General features: G+C 38.9%; 1 protein-coding gene and 1 long non-coding RNA gene across 2 annotated transcripts in view; one reads left to right on the top strand and one right to left on the bottom strand.

Annotated features, from left to right (window-relative positions):
* The window catches only part of LOC118173344, a 34558-nt gene extending 16401 nt beyond the window's left edge, over positions 1–18157 (top strand). The window contains exons 2-3 of the long non-coding RNA XR_004754144.1: positions 16592–16842; positions 18033–18157. This is a non-coding gene — a long non-coding RNA (uncharacterized LOC118173344). The remainder of the gene's footprint in view (positions 1–16591; positions 16843–18032) is intronic.
* On the bottom strand, positions 1477–18588 carry RUVBL1 (RuvB like AAA ATPase 1). Its single transcript, XM_035337821.1, has 11 exons — positions 18379–18588; positions 17649–17735; positions 16891–17023; positions 12817–12968; positions 11342–11431; positions 10340–10489; positions 9003–9066; positions 7581–7779; positions 5616–5718; positions 2373–2464; positions 1477–2052 (listed from the first exon to the last, which is right to left on the bottom strand). Exons 1-11 carry the CDS (start codon positions 18517–18519, stop codon positions 1893–1895), a joined length of 1371 nt encoding a protein of 456 aa, XP_035193712.1. The 5' UTR covers positions 18520–18588; the 3' UTR covers positions 1477–1892.
* Positions 18589–24529: the final 5941 nt, after the last annotated feature.

The raw sequence follows: 24529 nt of genomic DNA, 5'->3' as shown, positions 1-24529 counted from the left end.
ATGAAAGAAAAATGGTGCTCATAACCTTAAATAACAACATTCATCACTGCCAAGGACTTTCAAACTGTAAAAGAAAAAAGTTCACTTTGACCACGCAGCTGCTTAATCCGGGTTTCCTCCGAATGTGCCCTAGCACAAAACCAGAACACGTCCTCCTGCTGCAATAGAAAGATATTGTAGAAACACTGGAAATCAGTGTGGTGGTGCATTTGCAATCTTTATTCATTTGGACTCAGTAAGAGAGAGGTCTTTTTAGGTGCTAAAGCAGGATTGTTCCTTGGCCAAAAATATTTGCAGATAAACAAAAAATTATTCATTAAATATCTCTGTCACTGCTGTTTAGTTGCAGATGTAGAGAAAGGAGTAGATAAGATTATTTAAAGTGCAAAAGCTAATTAGGGTTGGCTGACAGAGTACTGAATTTCACTTTGAAGAATGGGACAGGTTTTTGCATGACTGAGATAGCAGAATGTGATCAAAACATTATTAAATCCAAATCATCCCGCTTCCTTCCACTCCCCCCCGGCCCCCCCCCCCCCCCAAGTATCTGCTGTCCAGTCCTTTTTTTTTTTTTTTTTTTTTTGAAGAGGAAAATCATTAGCTATTTCCACAAACAGCAATTCAGTACAAGGAAGAGACAAGCTGCTAGAGTATATGAAAGTGAGGACAGAGGTTTTTAGCAGCTAGATTCCTTCCCTAAAAAGACGATGAGTTTATGCATTGGTTTTAGAAGGCAGAATACTAAGACTTAACCAGGAAGCTTTGTTATATTTGATACACAGGAATTAAGCTATGTAAATGAAATGTATACAAACATGCATACCATGGCTGTCATTTTAGCTTCTCTAACTATCAGGAACTCTTAAACAAAAAACTCTTTGGAAAACAAGAACAGAGGTGTATTTTAATTGAAAATAAAAATGCAGTAGCCAGTGTCTGCCTAATGCAATACTACTGAGAGTCAACCACTGTGAAAAAAATATATATCGAACTTTAATTACTGGGTTATTCTTTTTACTATCTTTCTGCTAAATTTCACTTTTATTATATATGAATATTAATACATTTTTAGTTTTCAAATTGTTTTTGATTGTAGTTGATCAAGAAAGTGGAGAAAGAACATAATGCTTCTGTCATGTTTAGCTATATTTTTCCATTTTTATTTGATCTGCTTTAAGAAAACTCAAAAAAAGTATAAGGTACTCCAGAAGAAATGCTTTAAGTAAGACCAAAGTAATAATTATTCTGTATTTATGCATTTTCCAAAACAGTTTTCAGAGAATAAAATAACAAGACCTAGAAAGAAGTCCTTAAAAAGGATACCTCAAGAAAGGTTCTATTACTGTATCTTTCATCTGCTGTAAATCTATTTTTGTTGCAGATCCACTTTACCCATATTTTGCTTTGTGAATTCTAACTTATTTATTTCAACTGTTTCTTTAGGTAGGTGAGCACTCAGGACAAACATAAGCAAACTTCCACTATCCAAGAAATATTTTATTATAAATCACTTCAGACAAACTCTTCAAAAAAATGTTCATATCTGGAAAAGGAAACAATTTTAAAACAACACTCTTAAAGAAAATAGACTGTTCTTAAGCATCAGCTTCAGTTAGAGCTCTTCTGTAACAAAATCTAACAAACCAAACTGATGGGTCAAGAGCTATTCATTTCAGATGTACTCAGGGAGACGAAGATGTTACACATATCACAGAAAATCTTGTTGTTGACAATGAAATAGGAACACTTGCTAGTTAATGCTGGCCTGACAAAGCAGTCCAATATTTAAATATTTTCCAGTCCCAAAAGAGACAAACCATTAACATTTCTTATTAATTAAGCCAGTCCTGGGTAAGGGTTAAAGCCACTTCAAAGCATCTAACATAAGCTCTTCATTTCATGTATTTCTCTTGTTGATCAGCCAAGATTTTTGCTGAGGATTTGGCATCATAGAAAAGTTCATTTATTTCTTCAATATGCTCCTTCTCAATGCTGTCTTTCCCATTAATCTTGGCAAGTAGGTTAGCTGGGGTCAGTAACTGCACAGCGTACCTGTGATCAAACAGATGGATGAATAATTACAATTCAGTTCATTCCAGTGAATTGCATGTACGTATGGGTGGGAGATTTGTTAGGAAACACAGCTCCATCAGCAGTATAAAAAAAAATCTTTAAGATCCTCTAGCATGTACACTCCTTAAACAAGGGAGCAGACGGATTACTAATCTTTTGTAACATCAACACTGTTCTAAATAGACCGTGTGTTACTGTATGGGAGAGGGCTGTCTCACTTCCAAGAGAGAGTTATCTTAGAGCTTTTAAAACCAGCCATGCTTAAGATGTAACAGAAAATTGCACTGTGTTCATCTTACCTTAAGGTTGTCTTGGTACCAATTTCCCCTAAATGGTTTAGAGCTTCTTCGCTGATATTAATTCCTTCTGTCTGAGCACGAAGTTTTATGATCTGTTGGGATGAATGAGTAAGTCAGGTAACAGCCCAAACTATTAGCATGCTATGCTACTTAGCTTAGTTTAACCCTGTCAGCTTAAAGATGGGATGTGCTATCAAATGAGATGGTATGGAGATATCCTTGTGTAACTTACCACTAAACTAGAACAAATTTGTGGAATTTTAAGTCGTTGAATAGGTAAATATGATGTTGAAAACCTGATCATCATAAAAGGCAGGTCAAGTAACGTATCTGGACTACTTCATGATAATTTTGTGTGGTTAGTGAGGTATATACTGTGCTTTTTGTTTGTAGATAAGAACTTAAACAAGGAAAGTGGAAAAGCATGCAGAAGTAGCAGTGACAGCTAGAGTCTTGTGGACAGCTACATCAGTTCCCAAATTTTGTAGCGTATTGCTGCTGTTACGCAGCAGAGCTCTCCAGCAAGCCCTACAAAAAATGTACTCTTCCCTTAGGAACTCACAACGCACTTTTTATTCAATTGACAGTAAGATAGTAAAATAAATCAAAAAGTTACTTTCTAAGATTCACCTATTCCTGCAAGAAGAAAAAAATCACTAAGAAGAATCTAATCTTTCAAGAACAGTCTCAGGCTCGTACCAGTTTGGAGATCTTTACAAAGTTGGAGAGCAAGATATCACCAATAAGCCTGAGCATATAAAGCTGTAACAAAAGTGGCACAAGTCTCTCGGTAGTCCGTATTACCAGCTGAGTGATAAGGGGCAGACTGGATAATGATGTTGTGTTGTAGTGCTGAGATAACTCTGGAACTGCAAGCCTCATATAATACAGGTATTTTTCACTTTGGCAGCTTTGTAAACAAGATATCAAGAAGCACTCGTTTAAATTAAAGCCATAAAAATGCGCCAGGAGAGTCAGGGTAGCGAACAGAGTAGAAGAGTGGTTTGAAATGGTAGGAACTTGTGCTAAGATATTAATACCGAATATCAGAAATGCTACCGCGAATTGCAATTTCAAATTGAAGACTTTTTCCACCTTATAGATCACCCAAATATCACTTTCCATTCACTGAAACACTGCTACTTTATTCTTCTGCTAGAAACAAGACACCTTAAATGCCACGTCTCTAAGAACAACTATTTAAAAAAAAACTTATCTAGCAACTCTGTAGAACCTTACTGAAGGATCAGGGTCTAAGGCATTAACCCAGCAAATACATACATAAACAAGCTGCTATGAAATAGGAAAAGTGTTTACCAGGTAAAATACATTATGAACAGAATGTGCCAGTTATCACCTCTTCTATCTGATACAAACGCAAAAAAAAAAAAAAGATTACGACAGTATCTGACTAGAATATTCTTATAACGGTGAATTTTCCTAGGACCATTTCCTTCCTGCTTTGGTTGCACTAAGGTAACTGTGGGTCTTGTGTTCTCGGAGCAGAGCTATACAGTGCGATTTCTGCTGGTTAGGAACAAACTTTTCAGTACAAGGACAATTCTTGCACTGATAAGCACATCAGTTGTGATAAGGCAAGGAGTCTCACACAGAAACATAACCAGGGAAAACTTCTTCCTAGCATGAAAGAAAAATGGGAGCAAAAATAGAGAAATAAATGGACCTCTGATTTTTACTATACTCCCTTGCCCCGTCCTCCTCTCAGTTGTATTTAGTTACATTCAAGGGTAATAAACAGTTCCTCCTCCTCTCCCAAGAGAAGTCATTCAAAAGCCTTAATTTAAGGGAAAATGAGATTATCTGACTATGGGAACATGATTTATGAAAAAAAGGCTGAATCTATTTTTAGCTTTAGGAAAAGCTACTGTAAACGCTTCTACCCTCATCCCTGGGGAGGGTGGAAACCACAGCTCTTAGCTAGCTCTTCTGAAAAACCAGCAGTTCAGAAACTAGCTCTTTAACAGTGTGTTATCTGCATGATAATACAGCACACTAGGTAAGTATTACTTCTACGTATTACCTTTTGTTAAACATGCTATATTTAGCTCAGAGTGCATATTCCTGCTACCCTAACTACACAAAATTCACATACAATACAGGGAAGTCTAGAAAACAGTCTTTAACGTCTCCATACTAAGCAGAAGTGTCACTTTAATACCTGTTTTGTATGCAGAAAATACATAATGGTGTTATTAAAATCACTGAGCTGCTTCTACTATTATCCGTACTTTAAAGCATTAAAGTATCCTTTTAGGTACAAAAAAATCATCCTGAGCATGGTTCACAACAGCTGTACGTGAAACACTCCTCAAACCAAATGAAGTGAAGCTTTGCCTCTGCGTTTATATTCGATAAATGCCTCAGCTTCACCTTGGCACTTTTCCAGCAGCAGGAGACTATTATCTCGTGACAACGCTCTCCTCCATTGACACTATCTCTTAAATAATACAAAGAATTGACATGATAAACTGTAATGTCTTCTGCATTGTGTCACTTCACAGCATTGAGACGCTAATGAGGGGGATCTTTGACACGATGCATCATAATGGAACCCAAGCATTATAATCGATACACAATCCGTTGTGATGGTCCCACAGGAAAGGTTCCAGGCATTCAGAAGCGTATCTCTGCAACATTTGCTGCGCTTACATTTCCAAACTCGACTAGGAGCACAAAACTCCTTCCAGTTTCAGGAAACTACTTGAGAAGGTTAAAGCTATAGTACAGAGCATGGAGGCAAAAATGGAGTGCATGAAGTTGTGTTGTGTAATCTCTCTCATCTCTCATGTGGAGGAACAGCCTGAGGGGTGGGACCATTGGTCCTAAATTCTAACGCTTCACCTTGTAACAACAGAAAAAGAAGTACCTCCTGGAACCTGCAAACTCTTTGGAAAGCACAGCGGTGCCAGAGAGGTGGTCAGCTAACAACTCATGGCATTTCATGCAAGTGAGATACCACTTTCAGCTCTAAATGTGTTTACCAATATAACTCATCAGTGGATGGAAATCCAACAAAAAAGTGCAGGCAAAATCTTAACCAGCTTATTCTCAATGGTCACTGAAGCAGCATGCATTTAGGAAGTGGTAAGCTTTCTGGCACTAACCCTGCTGACCATACGGATTCAAACAGCTCTATAGCAACAGAATATACAGAGACATAGCAGTTATCCCAAGAGACTAGAATTCCAGGGTCTTTTTAGAAGCTCTTTAAAATGTTTATACCTGCTTCATTTCTTGGGGTGTATACAGCATGGTTCGGATAATCATCACTCTGTCCAGCAGGTCCAGTGGTATTCCATGAGGAGACACTACATCCTCTGTGCCTCTAAAGGGGAAACCAAACAGAAACGGATTAACTGCTGCTCTGAGTTCAGTACCTTGATTTGACTCAAAGCAGTAATAGTTGACTACACATCCACTAGTTTAAAATTCTTACGTCTTACCATACAGGCATGTCCCGCAGATACAGACAGGAAACAGTCTAGTTTATACTGGACAGCCTGAAGGAAACAAATACTATTTCTGGAACTCTTAAAATGTCACTCAGAGGTAGTCTGAGGTGGTGCTTTTCTTGTTTCTCTTCATTGCATCTTATACAATACAGTCTTAGCTAATGTTCCAAAGTATCTTCCAGAGGGGAACTCATTCTTACTAAGTTGTTCACCAGTATCGATAGGAATTATATTCATTATCATTAACTGGGAGAACATTCTCTCTTGCTGAACAAGCCGTTACTTCGATAATTATTTCCCTCACCCGTCCAGCCACCGCAGTGGTTTTACATTATATGCGTGCTATCCAGCAAATTCAGAGTTAGAGATTTGTGCATGAAGGAGAAAGAAGGATCTAGAACCTCAACCATTTTATTTGTTTGGCATAAAACAGCCAACAGCAAAGTCACAGGCACATCTACTCTGCTCTTTCAAGACAACCATGAATTGCTGTGAAGTCAAGAATGAAAGACAGCCGCATTTCATGAGACCTGTGGACATCACAGATGAAAATAGTGAAGTGCAGGTAGACAACTACATTTCCAATTTCAGTACCAGACTTGAAGCATTTCACCTTTTGTTGCAGTCCTCCATGGGAAACAAATCAAAATGCCCTGCAATCATCTCCTGCTGTACTCTTGAGTAGATGATGGTGTTTCTTCTGAATCAATTCTCTTATGAGTTAAAAACTCAGCTACAATTAATTCTTTCCTTTTAAGAGCCACCAGTAGGTGAATTAGAGCTTCACCAATTATGTGAGAGAGCAGTATACAGTAAAGGCCTTGCTTTTAAGGGATTTAGTTTACCAATACTTGACACAACTGTTATATGGAAAACTTTCTTAAATCAAATGTTCCTGTCAGTCCATACTGACAGAGCTGTTTGTTCTATTTTTATGAGACAGCCTTTTTATGCCTTTGTAAAAAGAACACTGCAACATCCACCTCAAACATTTTTGAAGAGCTTATCACCTTAACTTCTAAGCAATGCAAACAAAGAAAGATTAATACCAGATGAGCCCATAAGAGTGAAAGGAATAGCTGGATACACAGCTGAATTATATCAATTTAAATAGTAGCAATCATTGCTAATGACAGCTTGTTTAGACATAATTTGACCTAGACCACAAATTAGCAGTGAAACTTCAGGAAGAATCTGAAAGAGGAGAGCACTTTTACTGAAAATGCGAAGAATGCATTGTGTGGGTGCAGAATACTGAAGTAGAGGCACGAATTGGAGTGGAGTGAAAAATAAGTTAGTTGGCAAAGCTGGAGAAACAAAAATACAGGCTAATATAGTAGGAAAGAATGGAGAGTGGGGAGAGGCTGAACTGTGATATGCTTTAACAGTAAGAACAGGAAGCTGAAGTTGGATGCAACAAGGATAGCAAACAGTGAAGTTATCCAGAAGCAGGAAACTAGGATATTAGAGATTTGTAGCTCTAGTGCTTTCGATGTCTCTAATGCACAAGCAAGAGATATGTTGAGGTATCCAAAGAGAAAGGTAAGTGTAACAGAACACCCAGGAAACAGACAATTCAGAGGCTGTTAGAGAAAAGGAAGGATTCCATTCTGCTTTAATTCAGTCAGGCTGGCATAAAGTGCTTTTCCCCTCATGAAGCTCCTGAGCAGTTCTGGAGCACTAATGCAGCTTGCAACACAACTAATGGAACTGGAAAATTCAACTTTAGACATACCTGATAACACAGTTTCCTCGATTGGAAGCAAAGATGACAATGGGGGAAATAGAAGACTCCAGGGCTCGGTGCAGGTATGTGAAACATTCAATATCCAGCATGTGAACCTCATCTACAAACAGTACACCTGGGACCAGCTCTGCAATGCCTTGATCAATGTATTTATTTACCACTTTATTTATTTCTCCTCGAAGTTTATCTACAAGAACCCAAAGAAATTGTTAGTTATTCTGCTAGTGAGCTATAGGTCTCTATGAAAGACTTCAGAGTAACATTCCCCTTGAAATTTTCATGGATGGGTTTCTTACTGCCACAGAGTAAATCTCTTTGACACCGAAATGATGTGGCATTTAAGACTAAACTAAGATTTGTGATTTCATTCCTGTATTGTAGAGGCATCTGTGCATCAAACTATTCCTAAACTGAACTTCTAGTACTTAACTGGAGCAGTCTGTTCTCTCTCTTACCTTGTGAAACACTACATCAGACAAAGAAAAGAAAAAGTCAGCCAAACCTCAGTTTAAAACATGAAGCTTAACCAAGTTTCCAAGCATGGATGAAGAGAACATTACTGTAAGAATAAAATATTCCTCCTGTATTTCAGCAAGGCAGTTCTTTTAACCAATCATATGTGCATTATATATATATATATAGGGCTATATAAAAATTCTGACAACATTTGGATCTCAAAGTCATGCAAGATGTTATGTGGATAAATCTGACTTCAGAAAAAGCAAAGTGACCTCTGGAACAGAAGGAAAACTTCAAAAGTGCACCACTCCGGTTAAATATTGAAGAAAACTCTGATCTAAATTTAGATAGTCACTTAATGAAACATTTCTTTCAAAGCAAAAAAAGAATAGATCTTTCTGTGGATCGTTTTTCCTTCCATGACCTGTAGGTAGGAAAGCAGCAGTGCACTTAGACCATTAAGTCAAAATGCAGCTGCTATAGAGGAGTCAAAACCAAACCAAGGTCTTGAGAAGCCTCTTTTCTGCTCCACAGAAACACTGCATAGTTGCTTCACATAAGAATGCACCCTATGTTTTTTAGATTTTGAGGGGGTAAGTTTGGATCTCAGGGTAGCTATAGAAAAATATGAACTATGCACCCTCTGGGAGCAAGGTTTTGAGAAGGGAGGTGGCACTACCTTTCTGACCTCTTTCCCTCCAAGAAGATGGGTGCAGAGTCAGTATGTAGTTTGAAACTATGTATGTGAACCAGTAACATGTTGGTAGTCTTTCCAACTATTGCCATTGTGGCAGTTGTATCACTGCTCTCTGAAATCTGAATATTTTTGAGTAAATATTATGAAGGCATTCATCGTGAAAGATGTCACGTGAATAACATCATTTTAAATTCTGTTCTAACTAGCAAAAATATAGGGTATGTTGGTCTGTAAATACAATGAAGGATTCATACCCGTAATTTCAGTTTTCTTAGGCTTCATCAATTGTCCCATCATAGAAAGGATGTCTTGCCCACCCTGGGAAAAGAAAGTTACAGATCAACTATGAAGTCTTCTAGTGAACACCTACAATGAGAATTTTAAAAACTGGGAACTGGTTAAAGAAGTTGTTTCTTACACTTAACTTGATACTTTGTTTCATCAGTGGTTGATAACTTGACAAAGGTTAGGTAACTTTACCACAATGGTTTTCTAATAGATTCTATCTCCTCCCTCTTTCTTTAGCCTTGCTTATTTGGGGTGCATGAAAAAATCAAAATGAGATATCCTTTTAAAAAAATTGTAACAGAAGCTCATTTAGAACGGAAAACATCATCAGGGAACACAGAGACTTGGGATGGTCTGTGTGCACTGTAACTGTTCAACCTATCAACACAATTATGCTGAGTTTTAACACTTTTTAATTCTTCAATTTTATCAGGTAAATGAGTTTGCTGGAAAAAAAGGATGTTTATTTAGAAGTGGAGTAGGTTAAGGGGTTGTAGTATCACAACACAAGAGTATGAGCCTTTAAACACAGATACTGTATTGTCAGTGGCTTTTATGACAGATGGAGTTTCCTCAATACTGAGTCTATGTTAAGATACAGTAAAGAGTAGTTCTATTTTTTTTTTATGAAGCACCTTCAGAACTCTAGTGAAAATCACAAAGTTTAATGAGAGGTTATGAAATATTTCTGAAGGAAGCAGGGACATTAGAAAATCTACAGCAAAGTCAAAAATACTTTGTGATCATTTATCATAGTGCTTGCAATTTCTATTTCATGGCCACAAAGCCATAGCTGCAGAGAAGAAATTAATCTGTGTCCATGACTTTTTATAAATAAAATTATGCAGATCTGGCTGCTGCTACCTCACATCTCTCCTTATAGAAAGATGTAATCTTTTTCTCTGGTCAAGAAGAGCAGCCCATTCAGCTTTTTCTGCAGTGGATGGGGCACTGTGGTATATGGAAGGAGAGAGGCAGGTCTAGATTACGCTCTAACTGTGAAGGTAGCAGATCCCAAATGTCCATGTGGAAGTTCCTCTGACAAATATTCCGAAGTGAATCCAAATCTAGCAACCGCCTCTTTGACCTGGACAGAAGGGCCAAAGAAGCAGCCACCTGCAGTAGGACCTCCCTGCAAACAGAGGAGAGGTAGAGTGGCCTTCAAGGTAACACCTACTCCTCTTCCTATTGAAGGTAATTTAGGATATCTCAAAGCTTTCTGCACCTCCTTGACTGCTTTAAAAGCCATCACATCTATGTAAAATAATTTTCCTGTAAAGACTTTATCTGTGGAGTCAGGTACCTGAGGTCGAGCATTGGCCACATCCAAGTCATGCAGGGTGACATCCTGAATAATTTCCTTTTTCTTGTGCACATCGCCCTTTGGCAAGGGAACATACTCTTCAGCTTCAAGGTCAAATTCCGTAGCATAAGTATCACACCTGCCTTGCCTCTGAAGAAAGGCAAAGAAGAAAAACCCAGGTATAGAATTAGTTTCAGTGCCAAAACTTGAGTGACATAAACTTGATAAAGGGCTTGGTTCACAATTCCAGTACTGAAAAGCTTCAGTCTGACAATTCAGACATCCCACTCCCTGCTTTAGCAACAGGCATACTGTATCTACTGATCAAAGCTCAAGAACTCTGGTGAAAAGCACCTGGTATTTTAGCAGGAAGAATATTCTACTCCTCTCTCTCTCTCTCCTCTTCTTTTAACTGTATGCAATTCTTGCTAAAGGACAAATCCAGCAGATTAGGTAGAGATTGGGAGAACTGTTCAAGACTCCTTTGTAGGTGGGTGATTTATTATATGATACAAAATATTATGCTCATCCATTAAACAGCAAGTATCGCTGTACACTACTTTCTAAATCAGATATGAAAAGAATGCTAACTAATGCAGTATTCCCTTCTACATGTATATATCTTGCGGAGAAAATACCAGAGCGATAAAAGAAAGATTAAATACACTGCACATGTCAGCCTGAAAATGACTAAAGTTGCTTGTTTTTTCCCCCCCTTCCCTTAAAGATGTTTTGATCTTACAGAAAAGAAAACTCATCCAGGCAGCATCAGTGATAGCTTCCTTGCCAGATGACCTCAATTGTGAACCAGATGACCATGCTCTTTCAGTGTGAGAGATATTTTTCTTTATAGATAAGGAAAACACTGGGCTCTTATTAACACATCCACGTAACCATTTCATGTCAATTAAGCTTAACAAATTGGAGAGCTTTTTAACAAAGGCAGAGAAAGACCTGCAAGAATACATCCACCTGCATAAAAATGCAGAACTTTTATCTTACCTTGACGGCTCCGCTGTTTGCTTCAATATAAATAACATCACCCGTTTCCACTCGTTCCTTCTGCAAGCTTTCAAATATGCTTGGGTCCAGCTGGAGACAAACAAACATCACGGTTGGTCAAAACAGTTCCATATTATTACGGTAAAGGAGGAAAAGAAGCTTTGACTAAAGCTCACTCCTATCAGGCAATATTAAACTGCAACTCCCTCCCCTGCCCCTGAAATACCTCGTAGGATTTTATAAAGCTGTAAGACCTGGAGTACTGGTAGAGTACAACTTAGTCTCTATTGTAAAATCTGAAAAGACGATGCACAAAACTTACTTTCTTACATAAAAATACCTGTCTGAAGAAAGTGACATTAAGAGCCAAAAACATAATGATAATGATTGCAGTAACAAAGTATGCCTTTGTGTAATGTGACAATATGTTTATACCTAGGATGTGGTGCTTCGCTTGCTTTCTAGCAAAACTTTTACAAAAAAAAAAAACAAAAAAAACAACGGCTATTGCACTGGCTTATGCTACTTGATCTCTTGAGTCTGCATCCTCTGTGGAGCTGGGTGAAGGAGAGTGGATATGGAATATGTTAGGTGCTATTGTTTCTCTTAGTACATATTTATTCATTTTTGCTCTACATTTTTTTGTTTTCAGAGTGAACAAATGGAAGATGATGCTTAACAACAGAGACAGCATTCAGTTCTCTCACACTCTAACTGACAGGGAAATTAAACAATATGGACAGAGACTTGTACAAGAAAACAAAGGGAAAGTGGGTCTGAGCTGGCAACATACCAGCTCAATTTCTAGTTCTCTATCACATATTCACTAGAGCATATCTCCACACATAGAAAGAAGGGATGTGACAGAAAGAACAATTTATACTGAGGCAGGCAAAGTTTCCCAAAACTATCCTCAAAAATTCAATTGCATACCAGGAAAACAAACAAAAAAACAAACGAGCTTTCTTGTATATTCGCTCTCATGACCATAAAGTTAAAACTGCGATCAATGTGAGCACGTTGTAGTCTGAGGCAGGTCACAGCTCAGATTCTCAGCTACACCCATTTTTTCTGTGATGTTAGTAATGCTGCAAAATTGCATCAGAATCTCCTCCTGTTTAAACTCTCCTTTAGCTCACTTGAACATGCATAAGTGTATGTTGCCAAACAGAAAAATAACAGGAACTGTTGATTGAGTGATAGGATTACTCCCCATTTCAAGGGGTAGGAGAAACGACTAACATCTAAATAATCTCTACGAAAAGCAGATAAACATACATCCTCAGGAGTAGGAAAAAGCCGTCTAGCAAAAATGTCTCCTGGCATCGTTATGCTACACAACTGGGGATCAAGAGGTTAAAATGGAAATAAGAACTGCTAAAAACATATCGTAGCTATGAAACATATCGTATGATATATTTCATATCGTAGATATGAAATTCTTCAGGAAATTTTTGAGACTCTATTGTACATACCTTCAACTGTTTGGTTCCCTTTGCAGTTTTGAGTCCTATAATTACATGGCTGATGGTTTTGCCATAACCTCCCATAGGATTTTCAGTCTCACATGGAGTTAGTTCTGTAACCTCTCCTTCATAAACCTCCTTGGTCTCTTTAATCCTCAATCCTGCAAGAAATTGTTTGGAATAGTACACAAATCAATGGCCATAAACACTCAAGAGTCTGCTGCACTAATGCCAACAAATTTTAACGTATCATTAGGATTCATTACATTTAATGGGATTTTTTTATTTTCAGAAGTTGAAAGATCAATTATAATTCTCTTCTTGAATAGAAAGTTAGAATCCTGGGTTATGAGACGGAAAGCTCAGCCCAAGTTCTGACTTGGAAAGCAGTTTATTAAACTCTAAAATTTTCTTTCTGCCCGTTACTTCTTGAAGCACATGTCAGTAACCTTTCTCTTTTCCCTCCCCTCGAAGAGATTTGCTGCCCTACGTTAAAGATAAAAAAAAAATCATCAAAATTCTGAAACTAAAGATCAGTGACACTAATGTAACTAGAGTTTGACAAAATTTTCATACTACCAGAAAAGTTCTGCTAAGTCAGGATAGAGGAGAAAAATAAGTAACTTCAAAAAAACACTTTAAGTGTTAGCAACTAAGTTAAAAATAACAAATTGATTAACAGGTATGTTAGAACCTCATAAAATTAAGAAAAGCTTAACGTGTCATGTAAATTATTTGTCAAGTTAATAGCAGGTGAGCTAGGTAAAGCTTAACAGAATTTGTTATAATGCAAACTTAAAACTATTTCAAAAGAGGTGACATTGACATCCTTACTTTGCTGTTTTTCAGATAGTTAAGAAATCATCACAGTATCTGAGTATCTTGTATTCTTGTCACAACCATTGTAATGGACTAACAGTTGTTTTAAACTGATAAATAATACAGAGCTGAAGAGTTTATGGTTAGACTGTCCCAAAGAAAAAGCACTATCATCACCACCACTACAATTATGCAGATGTTCTAACTACATAAAAGTTCAAAGAGCCCACATCTGAAGAGACTCTATAAAGTATTTTATGAGACACATATGCCATACCAAGAATAATGAATGGGCTGTAACAAGATATAAGGAAGTCATCCTGCCCAGTCTGAGGCTATTAGGACTTTATAAAACTTTCCTTGTTCCTCAACTTTTCATTTTACTTTGAAATAGATCAGACACTTCACCAGTAATCTTGAGTTGCTGATAGGGAAATAGAAAGAACTGACAAATATGAGTCTGTCTCCCTCTACTGGACCCAAATCAAGAATAGGATTTGAAATATGAGAAATAGGTTATTTGTGGACAATGTGATAATTTCTTGGTATGAAGTATTTTCTCTCTCTTATTTAGCACTACATAAGAAGTTCTATACAAAGTTAATTTTTAACATGTTTTTCTGGTATGCCAAACCATCAGAAGAGAATAATGAACCTTTGAGTTATAAAACTGTCCTAGATAAGGTCGAATCCCATAGGTTACATATGCAAGGAATGTGAAGTAATATGGGAAACTGTACTGTAAAACTGTTGGTGGTGAAAAACGGACATTCACAGGCTTGATTTTCCTTTTTGCTTTGTTTTTAAACTTTCAGCATAAGCACTATTCTGCTCCCACAAACTGCAAGCCATTCATGCTTGCGGTACATTTTGTATGTTCCTAAAGTACATCTTCCTGTTTCACTTTGTCTGAAAAGTAAGTAGCAGATTCACATGATCAGAGTCTGTTCCACAACACAAACCAGAGCTGAGCCAGCAAGGATAACCCAGACTTGCTTCAAAAGCATGCCTCTAGTTTAAGCTGATGTGTTCACACAGATGTCTCCATAGAAAATATTTACAGTTTAAAGTGATCTGAGCAAAGGTAATCATGTTCTGAATTTGCTGATTATCTTTTGTTTTCACATCAACCTGCATTTATCAACTATGAATTTCACTCTTAAATGGGCTCTTTAACTTAAACAGAGACATCTACTTACAAATCAGAAGCATGAATCTAAGAAGAAAATTGTAGAATGGTTCATGTTTGGGCTCAGTAGCACTGTATCTATGAACTTAAACAGTGCTTGTTTGATTTATTGGCCGTTACAATTCGGAGATACAGGGAACGGACAAGCTGTTCAAGGGCTATTTCAGTAGTTGTTACTGCGACTGAGCTTTTAACTGTCATCATCCTTGCCAGGTGCTAGTAAGCTCTATACAGTATTAATTCTTCAGCTGAAATGGTTTTTGTTTTTAAAACCTGTACAATTCCACCTTCTCATTTTCTACTCCATGTTTTTATGTTTCCTATATACAACAATCTATCTGCTATACACTAAACCGTGCCTGGCCGTTAGAGAATGTCGTCAGTTATTAAATGATTCACAACAACAAAAATTCTGAAAACTCTGAATTGCCCTTTTCCTTGTATATTGATGTATTCAAACATGTCAGATTCTCTCGTTTCCAAGGAAAAGTAATTAAAAAATAAGAAGAAATTGATGTTAACATCCCTGATAATTTTTATAAATTCAGGTGTCCAAACCTACTGAAAGTAAAATGCACTACAGGCGCAATAGATGATATATACAGAACCTGCTAGTAAGGTATCATAAAAAAATAATAATAAAAAAAATCAGGTATTGATTGACATGAGTTGATTTTTTTTTTCTTGCACACAGTCACAGCTAATAGTGCATTGTGCATACAAAATCCTTTTTTAGAACATGCACCCTTTTAAAGTATTTATTTACCAGGCAGGGGATCTAAAACCTAACTGAGATTTAAACATGACTGGAAAGTGTTCCATTTGGAAAAACAATGGATACTAGTCCTTTAAAATATTTTTTTACACCGATAAAAACATTCAATAAAGGTTGTGTTATGAAAATGTGACACAGAATTCAACACAAAGGAATAAAAGAAGTTCCATCTTTCATTAACACCAATATTTGTTTAGAAGTGTCTCTCTACTGACATTCAGGGAATGCAGGGGACTGACAATGTATCTGGCTGTTAACCTGAGAGAGTTAAAATACTGCTGTCTCTACAAATGACAACATGGATGGCAGAAGTTTCTTCTGTTGGTTCAAGTTTCCAAATCTCTGACAGGGAACTTCATCACATCAAGGAAATATTGCAGACTACTCAGTCTCTGGCTTCCCTCCCCCAGGCCCTGCCGGACTCATGGTAACTAGAAGACCAGAGACTACTGAAAAGTTGCTTTCTTGTAAGAGTCAATGGACTACTTTTGTTTGGTTTCAGAACTGAGAGACGTCTTCACTGCCATCAAATACTCTGATGAAGTCAGGGGGAAACATGGTACAGAAACCAGGAAAATTAACTGTTAATATGTCCAGTGTTTTGGTTAGGCTATCTTCAGGCAATCCTCATACAAACAAGGGCCACTTTAACTGCATTTATCAGCTGTCAGCAAAGATCACCTAAGAGATTTTAGATACTTAGTAAGGTTGGGTCGTAAATTGGCTAAATTTGCATTGAGCTTGTACAAGTACTCTAGAATTGAGGAAGATAATTGAGGAAGATATTAAGTTAAGGTATTTATTTTGCTGGCACGGAATTTCCTCAGGGTTCACTGTTATACTAAGTCAGGCTAACACTGCCATTTGGGAGTCCCTTAAGAAGGCTGTTTGCTTAATAGCATAAAATTGCTAAAATAAAAAAGGAGAGACCATTTTGCTGTCTACAAGTATTTCTGCTAACATAAGAAACTAAAAATAGATCTTCTTTCATATTTATGCAGTCAAAGGCAATAGGAGATGGACCTGGAGGACGAGAAGAGACTCTGGGGAAGCAGAGTAAACCAAAATAACTGTGGGACACAACCATTAAATTATGGTTTATATCCAGAGAGCCTTACCGACTCCACTAAGTGTGGGAAGAGATTTAGCAAATTAAGATCAGCACTGAAAAAAAGAACATACACCATGATCTGGAAACCACTATGACCCCTGAGAAAATCTTCCTTTTCAGATGACTGGAAAAAACAACAAAGTAAGTATCATGCAAAAATTTTAATTATTCTGCTTTTCTGAAACTTACCAATTGCCCGTCGGAAGTTTTCCATTAGAACTTCTGTTTTCTTGATCTCAGTGGAATAGACCTCACTTCCAACCATAGGACAAAAGGGAACTTTACTGCCTAGTTCCTGAGCAATAGCTAAAGCCAAAGCAGTCTTAAAAAATAGAAAAAGACATTACGCATTTAATTTGTATAAGGATGAACACAGGATTCTTTCTGCACAGAGTTAACTTTCCTTATCTTATCACTTCCCATCTGTCAACTACCAATTTAATACTAGATCTGTTCTGTCTGACAGACATTTCTCACACATAACAAGCCCCCTCCTCTGCAAAACAAACTAGACAGACATTAAGTGACTTTTGCCAAAGATCTATAAAACACCTTACTGGAAAAATACTGGACATTTGAATTTAACATCTGATACAAATGCCCGGAGCCTGAAATAGCACGAGGAAAAAAAATAAAACAAAAACTATCTAGGCCATTATATTAATTTTGAAGCCTCTTCTTAAGAAATCACACCACCTATGTGTTTATAACCTACACAGGGCGTCTTTACGCTAATGATGCCTCAACACATCAGTGGATACAGCCAACGTTAATGACATGGCAAAAATCAACACGTGAAGTGGGGAAACACGTCAATACCTTAATGAAAAAGAAAATCCACTGGATGAAAAAAATACGTAACCACTACCCCAAAATGGTCTGGACAAGAAATAAAATTAAAATAGATTTTGGAATACTTTTTCATGTAAAAATAAGGAAAATAATACCTTGCCAGTTCCAGGAGGTCCTGCCAACAGTACAGCTCTACCAGCCATTTTCTTGCTTTTGATTAATTCCACTATAACCCCGCAAGCCTACAGGTTAAATAAGTATTTACATTGTTAACAATGGTATTGCTGTAATATTTTTCATTCCAGTAACAGTAGAAGTGCTACGAAAAATTAGGTCACGTGAACACATTAAATTATAGAGGATTTCAATTTTATGCATACAAAATAGAGGCAAGATCAGAAAAAAAAATACTTCCCACAATTCTTTTATCCAGCACGCTGAAAAAATAATAATCAAAGACAGCAAAACGCAAACTTCAGGGAAAACAGCATCCTTTCCCCCTCTCCACGCCGCAGGCATATATCAGGGTATAGGAACAGGCATGTATCGGGGTATAAAAATAAAGCAAGAAACGCGGTTTGGGGCCTTCAGAACGACAGTTCGCTAAAGCGCTCCCCGAGGGCCGGATGCAAGGCTGAAAAGGAAGCCCCAAGCCCCGCTTGCAGCGCATCTCTGGCTGTTGGCGGGTTTTTACCGCCTTTGGCACCTTCATTCTTAGACTGAAGGCGCAGAAGACCGCAGCCACCACAGGGCGATCAAGGAGGAGCTCGGAGTGCCCGAAGCCGAAAGCCCAGAGCCACGGGGAGATAAAAGGCCGGGGGCTGCCGCCCGGCCTCCCCTCAGCTCAGGAGGGGCCAGGATCGGGGCCTTCCCACCCCCACTCACCTCCCTCGCGTTCTCCTGCCCCACCAGCCCGGCCCCCGCCGGCTTGGCGGTGCCGCTCTCGTCCAGCCCCAGCCCCTTGACATGGCTGTGGGCGGCGATGCGCTGCGTCTTGGACGTGCTCTTCACCTCCTCGATCTTCATGGCGGTCCCGCTCCCCTCCGCGCTTCACCGCCGCACGCGGCCCGCCCGTTGCCAAGGCGCCCGGCCGCCTCGGCCCGCCCCGCTGCCGCCATTGGTCCGCCTGTCGCCGCTCTCGGCGGTGATTGGCTTTGGTGACTGCCCGTCGCAGGCAGGGGGTGCGTTGGGGTTTAGCGTCCGGCTCGGCGCTTCCCGGTGCGCTGCTGTGAGGGGCCGGCGGCGTGCGGGGGCCGCGGGGAGGTGGGCCGGGGAGAGGGGGGAGAGGCGGCTTCTCCTCGCCCAGGTCAGGGGGTTGTGGCCCGGCTGTGGAGGCATTGCTACTCTGCTCGCTATAGGGAGCTCCGGTTTGCTCCCGTGGTCTTCTGCCCCCGCTGAGGGCGCGGACTGCCCCAGCCGGTGGTGGGTGCAGCTCACAGAGCTGAGGTGAGACTGCCTGTGAGGAGTTTCTAGGTACTGCTCATGGAGGTAGCAAGGGCGAGCTTTTACCCTCGAGTGTATTTTGCTAAATTCTTCTTGTTATCTGTGTAACGGCTCAATAACTCCATTTTGTATGTCTAAGGCACTTGTGTAAGCATCTGGGGCTTTAATTTAACTTCTAATATGCTGTATGCTTAACTTCTAATATGCTGTACACCTGTATGCTGTACACATGATCTAATAGTTTCCTCCTGAGCTTGGGGCTATGGACTTGAGGAATAAACTTCATCTCCTCAGCAGTCAGCTTCGTGCCCTCACAGAACTCCCCCACGGCTCTCACACCTGTGCCACCCCACAGCCCATGGCCTGTGGTTCACCTGTTGCACTGTCTGTATGGTGCTGAAAGGCTTGCGATGGAGAACACTTGGGTGAAATCTCAGAGCGCCTCAGAGCTGCCTGTTCCCCTCACTTGTCCTTGTAGATACTGGGATTTACTCTCCAAAAAGAGGTGACTCTTCCCACTAATGCATCGTGTCTGATAATGAAGCTGTGGCCCACATCTGTGACGCCCATGGTTAATGGACTAACGGGGTATGATGCAGGCCTGTTTGTGCAAGGGGATGCTGCTGTCTCAGCTCTGCTGCCGCCTGCCAGGCAGAATTACAAAGGTAGTTGTGTGAGGATACAAAATAGAGGGGGGCTTTTGGGATGGGTAGCTGTAGTGGCTGAGGCCGCAGAAGCTTGGTGAGCGCTATACGTGCTGTTCGTTCCCTTTTTGTCCAACGGCTTCCGTTAGTTTTGATATGTGTCATTCAGCAAAGACTTTGCTATTTGTTTTTTTCTTTTTCTGCTAACTTGTTCTGTCAGTTTATATTTACATAATCTAGTTTAAAACTGTAATTACAATATAATTGTGCACACATGTAGTTCAACACCTTTGTAAGGGTATCCACTTAGACAACTGTTTTAGCTAAGAATTTTTGAATCCAATAAATACAAGCTATCCTTTAAATAATTAAAAAAGCATGTATACGATTGGATTCTATACATCCTTTCAGGGTCATATTAGTCACAGAATACAAATGCCTAATATGTACTGAACTGTAGACATTTTTTTGGTAAAAGAGCAAATATACAACTTTGATTTCTCTAGTGTATTGGGCTGCTGCAAGTGTTGTGGGTATGTCTGGTCAGAGTTCAAGTTTCTGCCAGTTCTGAAGGAATAATTAGCAAGTCTTCGAAGAGCTCTGGAGGCAGCGATATTGTTAGCAGTAAGTTCAGGCCAGCTATGGCACTCCTTTAATAAGAGCTAGCAATGGGTGAAATATGTAGTCTTTTGTTAACTGAAATCTGACCATATGCTCCATGTTATCTTGTTTGAAATTGCAGCCAGGTGCCTTTTTTTTTTTTTTTTTTTTTTTTTTATATTGCCAAGTGGCGTTTTTTTTTTTTTTTTTTTTTTGAGACTATGGCATTTCAAAGTCTATTTATTAATATTTCCTTATTTTCTTTTGTGAAAGTTGGGGTATAGGAATATACACTGAGACAGAAGAATAGAGAATTGCTGTTAATGTTCATTATAATGTAGAGGAAATGTAAAGATCAGCTATGCTACATAAGAAATAGTAATTTAATTAGAGATCTGATAAAAATGGGTAGAACATATTTAACAAGAGGAAACAAAACCAGAAGGTTTTTAATTTTTTTTTGTCTACAGCAATATGTCTCAAAAAATAGAATTGGGCTAGAACCTAAAACTTCAGGACACTAGGAATGATCTTTAGTCAGTAAATAAAATCCACTGCTGAGATGAAGGTACAATTTTAGTACTAACCTGCAGAATTCATTATGAAAATGGCTTGGGTTTGTATTTGCTGTAGAAGTGGGTATTTCAATATTAAAAGAAAAATCTACTAAACAATTGTTTTACTTGATGGATGTGAGACTGGCTTCTCCCTCTTACTTGTTCAAATGAGCACCACTTAAGGAGTTTTACTGTCATCCTTAAGCTTTGAATGGTTTGGCACATCTCATTGTACTGATAGTTTTACTCATTCCATATGCTTGTAGAGCATCGTACTGAAATTGCAGTTGGAGGGGGGAAAAAGTACATTTTGGTGAAGGAAAATAAACAATAATCCTTTAGACCACACAGGATTAATTGTTTATTTGTCAGAAAGAGAGGAGTACAAGAACTACCGTAAAGTTTATGGCTGAACTCAAATAGCTTAGAAGATCTATAATAATTGATGTCATGGTGCATCAGTATGAGGAAATATTGAACCTCAACCTTAACATGATTTTTGTGAGCTTGGATAGTTAACACATCTATTAAAGAGGGAGGGTAAAATTACTTTGTTTCAAAGCTTGAGTCTCTTTTCTCCTTTGTCCATTCAATGAGATACAAGTCAGTGTTAGGCCATTCTGCCCATCTCATGTTATAGGTGCTCTGAGTATAATTTAATATTTCACTAGCCAGTTAACCAGAAAAAATAATACCTGTCACTAACGGTCTGAACTGTTATTCCCCAGGTTTAATCAACTCATTTTACCAACATTTCTTTTGCCCCCCTGTTTGAGGTCTCCTGTTTGGCACAGACGTCATGTGATACCCGATGTGGGAGCTGGAGACTTGAGAGCTGTTTTCCTAGACTAAATGTTTGAGGTTACAGGACGTGGCCTAGTTTCACATAAGCTTTCAAATTTCAGTGGGACATGCTGAATCCTGAAACTGTCAAATAGTGTATTATTTTTGGAGTGAGAGAGAGTACGTGTGTGTGAGTGTGTGAATGACCTTTACATTTTTACTCTATCCTGAAAGTCTGACTTCCTGCCCTTTCTCCCATGAGTCCATAAACTTTAGCAATTAAACTGAACACTTTTTAAGGAAGAAATTCAGTACAGAAGAGAAGAATTGGAAAGGGGAATGGTGTATTGAGGACAAAACAAGGAGAACAGCTAAATGCTATAAACTGGTTGCTTTGTGATGGATGTAGAAAAATATGGAGAAGCTGGGATTCTTTCATTTTGCCACGTTCGCCTCTCCATCTCAGTAAGGTCGAGATCTGTGTGTGTTTTTTGTTTTCTTTCCTGCAAAAGAAGCTGAAAGGTTTTTCCTACTTGTCATCAAAGCAGTAGGAGTGATGACTCGTAACAAATGCCATCTCTTTATTCCCAAATCCTTAATTCTTCAAACTTTGTGAGCAACTACAATGGACCTCTTTTAATGCCGAATAAAATCGTCCACATGTTTATCAAATATCTCCTCGCTATAGGTGACAGAATTGTATTCATGCTACTGATGCCACATGTTCCCCAATCTTGCTGTGCATTCAGGTGATATACAGCAAAATCTGATCCGCAGACTATGAATTCCTGTATACAGAGGTATATGGTGAGTGGTAACAACAAAACTGGGGATGCTGCAGCAAACTTGTATTTTTAAACAACTTGTGCAAGTTGTTGACAAATAATTTCCCTTCTATAGAAGGATAAATGCCTTCTCTGTCTAGAGAGTTGGGAGTCTTTTCTGTGTCTAAAGGAAGAAAAACAAGAATAAGCCCAAGTTCCCACCTAATATCCCTCCTTCTTGTGGGTCATTTAAGAGTATAGCACTATAAAGGAAATGCTACCATTTGTATGGGATCAGTAGGATTAAATCAATTTTGCTATAGATTTTTATCTTCCTCATTACATCACCTTAGCAAAACCAATTCTTCCCCCCTGAGTTCTGTGCAGTATCTCTCCAGTTACGGTCACAGCTCTTTGTTTCATCGGTATGTTGCCAGTCCAAGCAAAACAGATCACACCTGAGCTCTTGCTGTAGCCAGTTAGGCTGTGTGGGCCATTGAAATGGGCATTTCCTTTATCTCAGTGCCAATTTTTACAAGAATTGTAGAAACTTTAAGACCTCTGTACTCTGTCAAAGCTTGCTGACATTAGTAGGTATTTCAGGTGTCTGGAGGTCTGTTGGATAATGCCTCTTCTGGTTGGGAATCAGACCTTTTTTCACCTTTCCTTCTGAAGCTATCTAGTAATAAATGTTAAAAGAATTAAATAGTACGTAATATGATGCAGGGATATCTGTGGATTATGATATTGTAGGGCCTTTTCTTGTGGGAATAGAAGTATACTTTCCATTAACTTTGCAAGTATGTATTGATATAACAGATTGAGACGTTCAGGGCAGTGAAATGCACATGAGCTACGAAGCCTTATGATTTCACAGGAAACTATTCAAAGCCTGGGAACTTGGTCTGAAAAGTGACATTATGCTTAATTCAGCTCCCATGACAGAGCTCCCATCAAGCTGAACTATTCTGCTAAAGAAACCTATTAACCAGGCTAGCTGAGTGCATTGGCAGTACTCCTTGTGAGTTTCTTTCTTTCCTTTAGGGAGATAGTTTTCTTTCAAATAGCACTGCATGCTAGGAATGTCTGCTTTTTTTTTTTTTTTTTTTTTTCCTGTGCCACTGACTCATTGACTCTGGCATCTTGACTTCTGCATTTTTGGCTAGGGGGGAGGGATAATTTGTACCCAGATTTAAAGCTCCATAAACCCTTTCATATTGAAAAGATAGGAAGCAACTTTCTTTGTAAGAAAGCCTGGTGTTTAGTGTCAAAACCTAAAATAAATCCATGATGCTGAAAATAACCTAAGGCAAGCCATCTTACCCTTCTGGCCCCATTTTATAAGTAGTTACTGAGCTGTGAATATTAAATGCTATTAGCAATATATATTATTGCATAAGGTGAGCAACAGAATTGCTCTCAAAAAATAAATAATAATAATCTGTATAGTCCAGGTCTAGTCTACTTGGACACCTGTGTATGGCCTATAACAGTTCCAGTATTGTTTTCTTGGCTTGTAAACAGCTGTTATCATTTGAAATAGTACTTAGGACTTCTTAGTAGTTGTTACTGAAAATGCAGAGCACATTTCTTAGTGCTTGTGTTAAGTGTTGTGACCAGGATTTGGCCCTGCGTGCCTCCTGGGATATCAATAAAGGGATATCAGTAAAGCCAGGTGACGTAAACTAGTGAAATGTGCTCCTGCCCTTATCCTATTACATGCTCCCAGGCCGCAGATGATTGTCTGCCTGGTTGGTGGTGGCTGGTTTTGTTGGTTTGCCAGAGAGCTGTTCAGTACCGCTATTGGTCGATTGTTCTTAATCCCTTCAAGGTATGACTTTTGGGAAGCATCCTATGCTAAGTATCCTTTCAGGAGAAGGAATTATGCAAACCCAGAAATCAGTGAATAAAAGTAAAAAAAAAATGAATTATCTAAATCTTGTGTGTGTGTGTGTGTTAATTTGCAATGTCTGTCCAACTTCAAAACCAGGTTTCAGCCCTGTACTTCCATCGGCACCCACGTTCCTTGCAGGCAGGATGAAGGAGTTGTGTGACAGCAAGTGGGCCACAGTGACTAATTAGCGTGAGCAAGACAGCAGGCAGGGATAATTAGGGAAACCCATTCCCCAGACCTTCAGCAGGTGCTCCTGGCTCCCTCCTGCTGTGGTTAGGCCTTGCCCTGACGAGCCTCAAGCCACCTGAAGAGGGGCCAGCAGCTGTTGGGTGTATGAAGTTATGGGGTTTA

Source organism: Oxyura jamaicensis, chromosome 12, assembly GCF_011077185.1.
Source record: "Oxyura jamaicensis isolate SHBP4307 breed ruddy duck chromosome 12, BPBGC_Ojam_1.0, whole genome shotgun sequence".
Classification (NCBI taxonomy): Eukaryota; Metazoa; Chordata; class Aves; order Anseriformes; family Anatidae; genus Oxyura; species Oxyura jamaicensis.
This window is presented reverse-complemented; position numbering and strand designations above follow the sequence as displayed.